We start from the raw sequence: 13,708 nt of genomic DNA on the forward strand, positions 1-13,708 counted from the left end.
CGATTTGCTTACGCAGCTGTGATGTCACATTACCGATTTGCTGTAGCTTTAACTGGCCGTCTGTCAGACGTCCCACCAGATTGTTTGCTTTACGCGTCTCTGTGACGGTCAACCACCGCATTGGTTTGCTACGGCCCGTCCATGTGACGTCAACATGCACCGGATGTTGCTTACGTCTCATACTGTAGTGGCTTTGACTGTCACATACCCGCATTGTTGCATTTACGGCGTCTGTAATGTGACTCTCACATACAGCATGTTGCTATCGACCATTCTGATTGTGACCGGTCACCCACTCAATTGCTTGCTACAGTTTCTTTTTGCAATGTTACCCGACCGCGTGCTTGTCTATCGCCTGTCCCTGCTTGTGCATCGTTCACCAACTACCGCGATGTTGCTACGCGTTTCTGTTTTTGTACGACTTCGACCCCAACTGATGCTTGCTCGCCGTTTTGCCTGGTTGCACTCACATACAAGATGTTTGCATAGCGTCATCTGTGGTGACGTCACATAAGCCAGATGTTGCTACGATCCTGTGTTGACGCTCTACATACTAGATGCTTGCTTACCACCTCGTGTGACGTCACATACCTGATGTTGCTATCGCGTCTTCGTGTCTGACCGCAGCCCACTGATGTTATGCTCACGCTGTCTGGATGATGACCGTCACATAAGATGTTGCTACGCCATCTGTGATGACGTTCCAGCATACCGGATGTTTGCTAATCGCATCTGATGTGTGACGCTTCACATTAAACAGATGTTGCTAATACACATCTGCTTGTGACCGTCAATTACCGATGCTTTGACTACGCGGTACGTGTGAAGATTTCAGCATCACCCCCGATTGTTGCTACGCGTCTGCCTGTTGACTGTCACATTACCTGAATGTTGCTACGGCAGTCTGGACTGGACGCATCACATACCCGCATGTCTTGATACGCGCTCTGTGACTAAGGTCACATACAGATGTTGCTACGCGTCCTGGTGCACGTCCAATCACCGTTGTTGGCCTTACGTGGTCCTGGCGGGGATGTGCCGGTCAGCCCACCTGATGTTGCTACGGCGTCATGCTCGACGTCACATTTTTACAGAGGTTCGCTACGCTGTCTGCTGGGGGTGTAGGTGTGTTTGACGTCACATTAGCCGATGCTTGCTTAAGCTTTAATGGCTCCTGTGCCGTCAGCATACCCGGGCAGATGATTGCTACGCGTGCCTTGCTGTTGTGACGTCAAGCCCCACCGATGTTGAGCACCGCGTCCCATGTGACGTTACACTAGACGATGTTGCTACGCGTCTGCTGAAAGCCGTCACACTGACGAGATGCTTGCTCTACGGCGTCGTTGTTGCACGTCAACATTACACGATGTTGCTACAGGCGTTCCTGGTGGACGTCACACTACAGACTGTTTGCTACGCAGTCCTGTGACGTCAGCCCACCGATGTCTGCCCTACGCCGGATCTGGCTGAACGATTCACCCACCGATGTATTTTGGCACCTACGCAGTCTTGTGTGTACGTCACCCCACCGACTGTTGCCCTACGGTCTGTTGTTGACGTCACATTACTGCATGGATTGCTACGCGGTCTGTGGACACGCTAGATTACGATGGCTGGCTACGCGTCGTTGTGATCAGCTCACATACCAGATGTTGGCTATGCGGTCTCGTGACCGATCACTTACAGTATGTTGCCTTACGCGTACTTGATGTGACAGTCACTATACAGTATTGTTTGTCTAGCGCGTCTGTGACGTCACTATACAGATGTTTGCCTACGTCGTCCTGATTAGTCTGTGCACGTCACATACAGATGTTTGAATTTTTTTATACGCGGTCTTGACGTCACATACGCATTGTTTGCTACACGCTTTCCAATTATGCCGTCTGTGTGGACGGTGCACCATACCGATTGTCTGCTTCACCGCCGTCGGTTCGGACGGTCACATACCCGATTTTGCATCATATCGGATACCCTGTGACGGTCACATACAGATCGTTTGCTACGCCCGTTCTGGTGACGTCAGCACGATGTATTGCTTACGCGTCTATGGTGACGTCGCCTCCACCGCTATGTTGCTACGCTCTGTCTTTGCTTGACAGTCACCCCAGCCGATGTCCTGCTACGCGTCGACCCGATGATGATCACATTTTTTACCCGGCATTGGTTTTGCTACGGCCGGTCTTGATTCTTGCTGCCACGTCACATACCGATGGTTTCGCTAGTCCGGTTTCTGATGCTGACGCTCACTATTACGATAGATTGCCTACACGTTACTACTGTGACGTCACATACTAGATGCTTGCTGGTTCGCTTTTCATCCATAGTCTGCTGACGTTCACATACCAGATGTTGCTACACGGTGCCTTCCTGCTGGTCTACATACCGATGATTGCCTACGCGTTCCTGAGTGTGACGTCAGCCACGATTGCTGTGCCTACGTTGTCATGTGACCGTCATACCAGCTGCAGTGTTAGATACGCGTTCTGCTGTGACGTCAAACCACCAGATTGTTTCTACGCGCTTCGTGGTTTGAGCGTCACATACGATGTACTGCTAACGTCCCGTGTGACGTACCACTATACCGATACTGCTACACGTCTGCTGACGATCATCATTCATCTAGATTGTGTTGCCTACGCCTCGGCACCCACCCGCACCTGCTTCCGAGTTCGCGCCCAATAATCCCTTGACACGTCACCGAGCGTCTTACATCGCCTCTGCTCGCTTCTCCCCATCTTCGTCTCCTCTATACCCGCTTGAGCACCGGCAGGAACACTTCCCTCGTCACGTCGTGGTGCCCCGTGGCAGTCTCCGCCCTCATATCCGCATGCCCATGGTTTGGATCCCTACGTCTCACCGTTGTCTCCGCCTGTTGATACGCGTCATCGCGATAACCGATATCTCATGCGACCACACGTCCTTGTCGGGGACTGCTACATACGAATGTAATGCTAGCGGCAAGTCTGCTGGACTGTACATTCACAGATTGATTTGCTACGCGTCTCCTGCTCTTACATGTGACAGTCATTCTCTGCCTCATACGATGTTTGCTACCGACCGTTGCTGGTGTACGTCACTACCGATGACATGGTACACGTCTCGTCGAAGTCACATAACCGATGTTGTTCTTACGCTGTTCCTGGGTGATCGTCACCATACTCGGATGTTGCCTACGAGTCATGCTGAACGGTCACCCATAGCCGATCACTGCTGGTCCTCGTGATTAGTGCAAGTCCACGTGCTCCTCTTCCCTCGCCTCCGTCAACGTCACAGCTGTCACTCCTGACAGCTCCATGTTAGCTTTCTGTATCCCTGGCGCAGATTATTCCGCTTCCCATACGTGAGGTCTACTCACCGGCGCCAGCGTCAATCTGAGTCGGGCATCGCACTCGTCCCCGTCCTTAAAATTCAGATGCATGCCGAGGATTCAATGATTTTTGTATTGAGGCAGACAGTCGCCCGATAGTGGGCGAGTCTATAGCTGACTTGTGAATCGCGCACTCGGTTGTGAGCAATCCTTTGGATCCTGGGCGAGAAGAATGTTCGGCAGTCGTAGATGAGTCCCGGCGTGATTCTTTTGATTTCTGGCTTGAATACTATCTGTCTCGGACATACGATTGTTGTTAGACGGGCAGGAAGATCTGTCAAGACGGTTTACTTAACGGTTACGGTGAGTGGAGGTACTCTGGTGTCCCAGTACAAGGCTGGTCAGGGTCGAGGGGTTAGAGGGTTATGCTGCTAGTGTTAGGTTGGGTTTGTTGTAGGTGTTCAGGTTAGGGGTCAGGGTTGTGCTAGTGTTAGGGTTACTAGGGGCTTACTGTTGTGGCTCTAGCGTGTTGAGTGGTTAGGGGTTTAGAGCTTAACGGACCGTTGGAGCTGAGTGTTTCGGAGGAGTTAAGGTTTAGAGCTTTGTATGTTGTGAGGGTGTATGTGTATAATATGCGTTTTTGAAGTTACATAGTTGCTAAGATCAATGGTATCATAATGACTTCTTGCCTCGATCGAATGTGTTAGCATTTGGTATGTAAAAGTATTTTGCCACAGAATCACGCATGGTCCGCCCGAGCTGCACGAACTGCCTTGTATTATACGTCGTTCGCTACAGCGGTCTTACAGAAAGCGCCTATTAGTCAGCAAAGAATGGGAATTTACCGTTAGTTACTCTGCACCAGCAGTTTCTGCTGAAAACAAACTTTATGCACGCTCACATCTGATAAATATGCATTATGTGTGTCTCTCTCTCTTCGATCTCGTCTTCGGAACTCTCTCTCTCTCTTTTCTCTCGCGTCTCCTTGCTCTGCGCTCCTGCTCTCTCTTCTCTCATCTCATCTCGTCTCTCACTCGCTTCTCTCTCTGCTCTCTTCTCCATCTCTCTCTCTCCTCTCCTGCTCTCTCCGGCTCTCTCCTCTATCTCTTCGTCGCGTCTCTCTCTCGTCGCTCTCGTCTCTCCTCTCTCTCTTCTCTCTCTTACTCTGCATCAGTCGGGTGGGGTATCTCTCTCTCTCTTCTCTTCTCTGCCTCTCCTCTCTCTCTCTCTGCTCCATCTCCGTATCCTTATCTTTTTTCTTCTCTTTCCCTCTTCTCTATACAAACTTCATCGCTAATATATAAATATATATATCTGCACTCTTCTCAACTCTTCTTTAATCTATTTGCTATATGAAGAGCATGCGCATCCCCGCTCCCGAGAAGACGGCGTATAAGTGTGATAGGATTAGCGATTGGCCTGCAAGCCACATGCACAGGCACAATATTGCTATAGCTCTACACCCGGTTACAGCGGCGACCAACGCAGCATTAGAAGGCGAGCCATTAACGCATCCAAGGTCACGGCCCGCTGTTCCTAACCACCACAGTAATCCCTAATCGCCGCAGCCAGACAAAAATGATTCGCGGTTGCACGAACAACCGCCGTTGCGCACTGGCTATTTAGTCCGACAGTGGAATTACCAGGTGTGCCGAATGTTACGATCGTGGAGTCGAGAGCAGTTGCATGCGGACGATGTCGAGGGATTCCGGCGCGCAATATTATCAGGCGGCTGTGCGCGATTGAAAATAACGTATCATTGAAATTTTTCCGCGAAGAAGTGTGACACTTTACCCCTTTTTTTCGACATCGAAGTCTGTGATCGGTGATTACGGGCAGTCGACGCGGTTGGTTAAGCCGCGAAGCAAACGTAATTCAAGCCCTATGCTATAACGTCGGCATCCGCCGTGCTGATACCACTATCCGGACCAGTAAATAACCTAAATAACTACAAAATCACCAGACACGAATTTGCGTTTGCGAGTACCTGGGGTCGCGTTGTGTGTGCATTGAGACGAGAGTGTCTCGTGCGTGCGGCGTCATGTGCTGTATTGAGAGATCAAGAGAGAGGAGAGTGAATGTTGCGTGTGCGCTGGTGTGCTGTGTGGCATGTAGTGTGTGCGTGGATAGGGTGCTCGAAAAGGGAGCGGAGAGTGCGTATGCTCGTGCCGCAGTGGGGGGTGGATATCTGTGCCAGTGCAGACAGGGAGTGTGTGCACCCAAAAACATGAGCGTAAATGTATGCATTACTACATGAGTGGTATTGTTTTAATATCAATCACTGAAATCCCTTCCAATCATCGTGATATCGCGTGTATGCGACTGCGCCGTCCACACCCAGCAACTGTTTAAACAGGAGACATCACCCGACGATGTATATATATGCGACACACAACTGTTTAAACAGGAGACATCACCCGACGATGTATATAACTATATATATATGCGACACACAACTGCAGCTATCACTACACGTTACGCTACTGCTATGCTAGGCATTTAAGCTCACACGTACATGCAGCTAACTACAAGTTACCTTCTCGCGAGAAAGGCCACAAACGTTTCTCATGGTTAACGCAGTGTCAGGACTCCTTACGACGTGAAACTCAACGTGCGTAGAGTTCTTGGCGTCGCGGGCTAAGACTGTGTAGCTCCATCCGCGTGTGTGGGCCCCCTTTGCTCCCGCACTACAGGGAACTGTCCATGTTCACGGACTGATCAGGAGCAGTACACCTGGTCACTCCTAGAGCAGGCTAACATGCAGCGGCATGCACGTGAGGAGGTTACATACATAACTAGCCAAGCTAAGAAGCGGGAGATACATACAGTGGCTCGTTGCGTGGTTGATCAGCCTCTTATATTTGTGCACCCTCGTCTGCTTTCAAAACAAAGGTAAATATACGGCCGGGAATCGTCAGAACAGATCGATTGATTATATATATATATATATATATATATTCTGACGAAATCTTGCAGAGAAGTGATGACAATATATGTCGAGAAAACAATCACACGAGTTCAACGATTTGATAGGTGTTAACCCGCCAATCACCGATGTTAGCACCACACGATTACCACCACGCTAACTCGATTAATATCACGATTATTATCGCGTTAGTCTACACACGAACAGGTGCAGACACATGAGCATACGGTGACTTGATTAGCTACTAGGGTCGCAGCAAACTAATTACCATGGCGATACCTAGTCTGTCTCCACGTTTTGAGAAGTGACTGACGTGCGCAAGCAGGCATGCCACCGGAGCAGCCACGAACCAGATTAACGACCACATACCCCTAAACACCGCGACAATGGTCACAGACTAGGTAGCACCCGTCAATGTGAATTGGATTTCTACCGGGTAAGGTGTGTGAGAGGGATTCATCACAAGAACATCTTTATGAGTTAGTGTTGGGGTCCTGACACTAACTACGCAGTACGTACTAGCTATAGCGTGTTAAACCTTCGTATAAATAGTTACGTATATATACGTTTTTGGTTCAGGATAGTGCGGTTAGTGTTAGGACGATAGCATTATAAATATGAACAAGCAATCGTACTGTCCGGCAACCCACCGACACACACGCACACATGTAGGTGTCTCGAATATTGTACTGCCTACAGACCATTCATACATGGGCTCGGCTAAATTGCGGAGATCCGGTCAGAGATATTACGGAAATCGATGAACGACAACTTTCACCATGACTAAGAAATTATTATAAAACATAGACTGACACGTCTCAATCCTTCTCTCCAAGTTTTCTCATTCGACTACAACCGAAAATGGGAAAAAAACGATACAAAATGACGAACGTGTCGAATTCCGTAAACTTCACCTGATCAAATCTTCGCATCGCCCGTGCCGTGTGATCGATAACCAGTCAATATCTGCATCGTATAGCGATCTAGAATTTTAAGCGTAACGCGCCTGCGTGTTGCCTTACCTCTTTGCCGTCGTTCCAATATCGCATATAGAGCGTGTACTTCGTGATGATGCCGTTGGCAGCTACTGGAGGGAGCCACGATACCATGATCGAGTGGTCAGCCGAGACCAGAGCTTTGATTGCCGCGGGCGCTTCTGGCACTGAAACACGATGGAGTCACGCAGTGAGAGACCGTGGGGGAAACGGGGTCATAGAATACATGAATAATGTTATTATATATATATATATATATGTATACATATATATATAATAGGTAGATGATACAATATAATGATTATAGATAATAAATAGCTAATATGATATTATAATTATATAACGAATTGTGGAATTGTGAGAAACAAACCAAACTCTCTCTCGCACATAATCTCTCTCTCTCCCTTCCCCCTCTCTTTTTCTCTATCTCTCTCTCTCCCTCCCTTCCTCTCTATCTCTCTGTCTCCCTAAATATATCTCATCTTTGTCTGCTTACCCTCGTAATTTCCATATTAATATTCGCGCATTATTGGTAGTTATTCTCGATTTTTCGAAAAACAACAGAAATCCCACGTGAATTATCTTCCACAAACTTCATTTTAGCAAATGACGTTTGCGTGGCTCATGTAGAGCGTATTACGCTCGTCACGCACACACGCATGCACTCACACATGTACGCTAGCATGCATACACACACATGCATGCATGCGTGCTAGTATGCATGCACGCAATCTAGTACGCACGCACACATTAACTCATGCACGCACGCACACATTCACTCATGCACGCACGCATACATTTATGCGAACACATACGCATACACTTACGCTCTCTCTCTCTCTCACTCCCCCTCTCTCTTGCTCCCCCTCTCTCGATCCCTCTCTCTCTCACTCATTCCCCCTCTCTCTTTCTCTCTTCATATCTATCCCCCTCTCTCCCTCTATCTCGCTACTCTCTCTCCCCCTCGCCCTCTTTCTCTCTCACTCCATCTCTCTCCTCTCTCTCTCTCTCTCTCTCTCTCTCTCTCTTTACTCCCTCTCTCCCATTGGCTGTCTCACCATCCTCCAGCGTCCTGACGTAGAACGGTTGGCTGGGCACGCCGTCGCCGACACGGCTGTATCCCAGCACCTCCACACCTCTACCCTTCCCCCGCTCCCCTCTCTCTCTCTCTCTCCACATATATATATATATCTCATGCTGGCTGTCTCACCATCCTCCAGCGTCCTGACGTAGAACGGTCGGCTGGGCACGCCATCGCCGACCCGGCTGTATCCCAGCACCTCCACACTGTAGTTGGTGAACTTGCGCAGGCTGTAGATGGTCGCCGACAAACTCGTCGTCGACTGCACCTTCTCATAGGGACCGCCTGTGGAAACAGACAGTGGGAGCTAGTTCCAGTCTATCCATTACATCAGGAGAGAATAATAGTAGATCTAATAGAATAATAATCGAATAATCATAGAAGAATAATAGAATAAGAATAGAATAGAATAATAGAACAGTAAAATAAGCATAGAAATTAGAATAAGAATAGATCTATTATTATTCACTAGATCCTGCATGATTACATCTGTAGCACTTTCCGGCTGGTTATAGTATTTCGGCTACGCTAGTGGAGCACAGGATAACCATAGAGTTAATAGTGAGGAGTGGATCCCTCACACAGTACACAAGGCTGTGGTGCGGTTAGGGTGACCGGGTGACGGGAGTGTATGTGTGTGTGTGTGGGGGGGGGGGGCAAAATCGAAAACGGAATTCATAGATGAATGCAGTCTTCGATTCGTGTCGTTGATTAAGACGAGAGGTTGTCGCGCGCGCGTGCGAATATGTAACGATTCCATCCGCAGACAAACGCGCATAAACTAAACGTCATATAATAACTGCCAGTACATCGTCGCTTGACAACGCTTAACAAACCGACAGACCGCTAGTAGAACACGATTATAGGCCGATGTAGATTAGCAGCTTAATTGTCGGTGACAAGGATCCGCGCTTCGGCCAACAGAAAATTAAAACGCTGCGTCTCAACTCTCTCACGCGAACGAGAATTTAGAATAAATTGTCGAGCCGCCGAGAATTGCCGGAGACGGGAATGGCTTAGTCGTCATCGTCATCGTCGCCTCAGCCACAGCTCCATCCACTTTAATTAAAGACGAACTGCACGTGAGTGGGGTGTGATTAGGTGTTAAGTGCGATCCAATCTGGCGTCGCTGCGCCCCGGAAGAAAAGAAGATTGCTTCCCCTGCGGACTGTTAAACCCAGCTTAAACCACGACGAGCTTCTACACTCACTGTACCTAATGCTATGTTTACATCACCGCCAGCACTACCACCAACACCAGCAGCAGCAGCAGCAGCAGCATCACCAACAGTAGCAGCAGCATCACCACCACCAACAGTAGCAGCAGCAGCAGCAGCAGCAGCATCACCACCACACCCGAACGACAAGCAGCAGCAGCACAGCAGCAGCAGCAGCAGGCAGCATCACACCACTAACCAGCAGCTACAGCACCTAGCTCCATGGAAACGGGTATTTGCTAGGGTTAGAATACCGGTGTATTGACGTTAGTCACACAGTTGGTGGGGTTACAGGCAGCACATCAGCACCCACCAAACAGCAAACACAGCAGCAGCAAGCAGCGACATCACGTACCACGCAACAAAAGGATAGAGACTGATGTCCCAGATTGGAGACCGTATGTCATTTTCGTCAATGTGGGGGTAGCTCCTTTAAAAATCGAAGGGGTGTTGATTGAAGTGTTGTTTGGTTAAGTGTTCTGGAGAGAAACATATATGTCAGTTCACAAGGAAGTGTCGATAAACTACTGACAGTTGTTTGATAAGGCTACACTACTCGCCGGTTTCGAGACTGTTTTGACTCAGCCATGGCCAGCGCGGAATTTCCGTCATCTTCCTGTGCTCCGGCCCTCAAATCTATTCTGCGTATTTGCGCGCGCTCATTTACGGACGTAATTATACTTGCTCTCAGATGTTAAGAGTTACCTGGACAATCCGATTGATATTCGTTGGTTTTTTGGCAAGTCAATAAATTAAATAAGAAATAGTACGAATTGATGTTTTGACTGGTCCGCTACTGCCTCTTCGCGCCTCTGGTGATGTATATGAATGTTTCGGCCCCCGCCCCTCTTTTCACCGCCCGCTGGGCTGCGCACGTCTGACTCTGAGGTGTTCGGCTGCGGGCGTTTTAGGGGGTAAGGGGAGGACCAGTAACATTATGGCAAAACACCGGCCGCTCCGAGCCGGTAGTTTCAGCATTTTAATGGGCGGAGCACCATACAGTTTTTATTCAATAGCATTAATAGGCCTTAATGAGTAAGTAGCCTACATTACTTTTTACGCTGAAGGATTCAGCCATAAATTAATCACATTTACAAATCTTGAAATCGAGAGATGCAGAGCGTGGAAAATGACAATTTGATTTACGAAACAAATTTGTGAGGGCTGGTAAATTATGCTGCTGGTAAAATTGCATGTTACCAGCCCTCTGGGGCTAGTGAAACAATATCCTGAAGTTCGTGGCCCCCGCGCCTGCTATTATAATAGCTCGTCCTGTTAAGTGTTATTAGCTCTTGTACCATAAGGCCAAAAATAGGTGTGTATCTTTAATTGCATTCGATAACAAAAGTAGGGTGGTAAGTAGGCGGATATTTTTTAATTTTTTATTATTTCGGTTTTCCTAATATCCTCTGATGCATGCTATAAATGGTGTATATGTAGGGATAAGTTGAGTAAGACCCAATGTCCAGAACGTGTTGTAGTAAAATCTCAAGTTTTGTCTGTCAGAATTTCAAATTAAAAACCTTTTTTGGGGGGGAAAGTTTAGCGGTCGTCCTAATAATCTAGGGACGTGCGTCGACGGCGGAAAGCACACGCTTATTTTTTTGTTTGGCGCTATCTGTTTTTATTTACCTTCTGAAAGTGTAAGGTAATTTGGTGATGTTGATGTAGATATATATGTATACGTGTATAGTTTATATAAAAAATAATGTTATTCTGGTGAAATGTTGTGTATTCTAAGAAATAAGCACTATATATATATTGGTAATCTATGTGTGCATATATTCCGCAATTTTGGATGCTTTAATATTTTATTTACAATTGTGATGTCTAATCTTTTGATGTTGATTATGTAGAGGGAATATTATATATACACGTGCGGAAATATGTAACGTTCATCGCTCGTTTTCATTGTATATGGTCTAATTTTTAAACTTGATTAAAAGCCTAATTTTCTTTGTGAACTGTGGCTTAATTGTGCAGCAGTTTCTTATATTGTCATAAAATCATAATTGACTATAATGCTCTCAGATTGCTTAAACACTGATATTTTATAACAGAAGCAGTAGCAGCATCAGAAGAAAAAGAAGTAGCAGCAGCAGTAGCAGCAGCAACAACAACAGAAGCAGCGGTAGAAGCAGCAGTTAGCAGCAACGCACAGCAGTAGTTAGTAGCAGGGCAGGCAGCAGCACAGCAGTAGTAGTAGCAGGCAGCATCAACAACAACACAAAAGCAGAGCACAACGAAGCATGCCAGCAGCAGGACAACAGGGCACGGCACAGGGCAGCATCAACAACACAAAAAGCCGAGCAGCAGCAGCAGGCAGCACGCCAAAACAACAACACAGAAGCTAAGGCAGCAAGGCAGAAAGAAAAAGTAGTCAGCAATCAGCAGCAGTCAACAAAAGCAGCAGCAGCAGGCAGCAGCAGGCAGCAGCAGCAGTAACAGCAGCAGCAGCAGTAGCAACAGCAGCAGAAGAAACCACTGAAACATGAAGCACTCTGCGGTCTAGCTGGCAGGCGCGAACCAACTCAGCAATAAATCGGTTATTTCCCATGATTACATATACAATAAGCGAGGAGGATTCATGGATGGGAATCTGACAGTTTCAACCCCCGGCACGTTATTGTTACTTGAATCAGAAACTCTTGTTTCTGCGCAGTCGCACACACAGTTTCCCGACGAGGGATGACAGGGATCTCTAGGAGCTAACAACATGAACCCCCTCAGGGAAAACCGACGGGGAAACCAGGAAAATGCTCACGGAGCTAAACCGATATGCGCCTAAGGGAAAAACCGGGATGACAACAATGTACAGAAAGAACCTACTGAAACAGAGTGAACAACAGTGATTCCGGTCGCTTTATGCAGGAGCGTAGCTAACCCTTTTCGCCTGAAGGGGGCAAAGACACATGCGTAGTGTGTTCTGGGAAGGTGACCGCCATTGACCATGTATTGTATCTACATTTCTCCGGGGGGGGGCAATCCTCCTTGCACCCCATGCTAGCTACGGCCCTGCCGATATCGTCGCCATGGTTACAGCGACGACGCTTACCATCGTCAACGTCGTCGTCGTGCGGTGTCGCTGGGCGGTAGATGATCTTGTAGCCCTGCAGGATTCCGTGTAGGCTCTCGGAAGGGGCGGCGGGGAACCACTCCACGGTGATGCTGCGGGAGCTCATCACTAGCACTGAACTCCCTGAGGGGGAGCGCTGGGGAACTGCAAGACAAACTCAAGTCAGTGAAGTGGTTAAGACAAGTCACAGTCCACTGGAACTGCAGACAAACTCACATCAGCTGGAACTGCAGACAGTCACAGTCAGCTGGGAACTGTAAGACAAACTCACAGTCAGCTGGGGAACTGCAAGACAACTCACAGTCAGCTGGGAACTGTAAGACAAACTCACAGTCAGCTGGGAACTGCAGGACAAACTCACAGTCAGCTGGGAACTGCAAGACAAACTCACAGTCAGCTGGGAACTGCAAGACAAACTCACAGTCAGCTGTAACTGCAGGACAAACTCAGATTATAGATGTATACTTGCCATAATATATCAAGCTACTATACGTGCGTACAGCCGTAACCGCATGCGTACAGATCGACAATCCACAACGATCCTCCTGTCGCTCTTTGTTCCTACCTGTTTCTATTTATCTATCTGCTTCTTTCTCTCCCTTTCTCCCTCTGCTCCCTCTCCCTCTCTCTCTCTCTCTCTCTCTCTCTCTTCACCTCCTCTCTTCTCTCTCTCTTCTCTCTCGTCTGTCATATTCTCTCTCGTCTCTTCTCTATCTCTCTCTATCTCTCCTCTCTCTCTCTATCTCTCTCTTCGTCTTCTCATCTCTCTCTTCACTCTCATCTCTCTCTCGTCTCTCTCCTCTCTCTCTCTCACTTATCTCTCTCTCTCCTCTCTCTCTTCTCTTCTCTCTCGCTCTCTCTCTCTCCTCTCTTCTCTCTCTCTCTCTCTCTGATTCTCTCTCTCTCTCTTTCTTGCGCTCCACCCCCTCTCTCTAGCTCGCTCTTTCACTCTCCCGCTTTCAGTTTCTTTCTCTCTCTTTTCTGTCTCCCTCTTTCTTTCACGGTGTCTCTCTTCCTTCACTCTCTCTCCTCTCGATCTCAGATAATGTGTTTCCCCTGCTCGCTTTCCTTTCTCTCTCACTCGCTCTATCTCTCTCGCTCTCT

The 13,708-nt window shown here is 48.0% G+C and overlaps 1 protein-coding gene across 1 annotated transcript in view; it reads right to left on the reverse strand.

Annotated features, from left to right (window-relative positions):
• The window catches only part of LOC106813168 (Down syndrome cell adhesion molecule-like protein Dscam2), a 38,222-nt gene that overhangs the window by 4,763 nt on the left and 19,751 nt on the right, over nt 1-13,708 (reverse strand). The window contains exons 6-8 of the mRNA XM_014817237.1: nt 12,584-12,748; nt 8,442-8,597; nt 7,259-7,398 (exon numbers count right to left, since the gene is read on the reverse strand). Coding sequence (XP_014672723.1) covers nt 7,259-7,398; nt 8,442-8,597; nt 12,584-12,748 — 461 coding nt within the window. The remainder of the gene's footprint in view (nt 1-7,258; nt 7,399-8,441; nt 8,598-12,583; nt 12,749-13,708) is intronic.

This window comes from Priapulus caudatus, unplaced genomic scaffold (assembly GCF_000485595.1).
Source record: "Priapulus caudatus unplaced genomic scaffold, Priapulus_caudatus-5.0.1 Scaffold732, whole genome shotgun sequence".
In the NCBI taxonomy this organism is placed as follows: domain Eukaryota; kingdom Metazoa; phylum Priapulida; class Priapulimorpha; order Priapulimorphida; family Priapulidae; genus Priapulus; species Priapulus caudatus.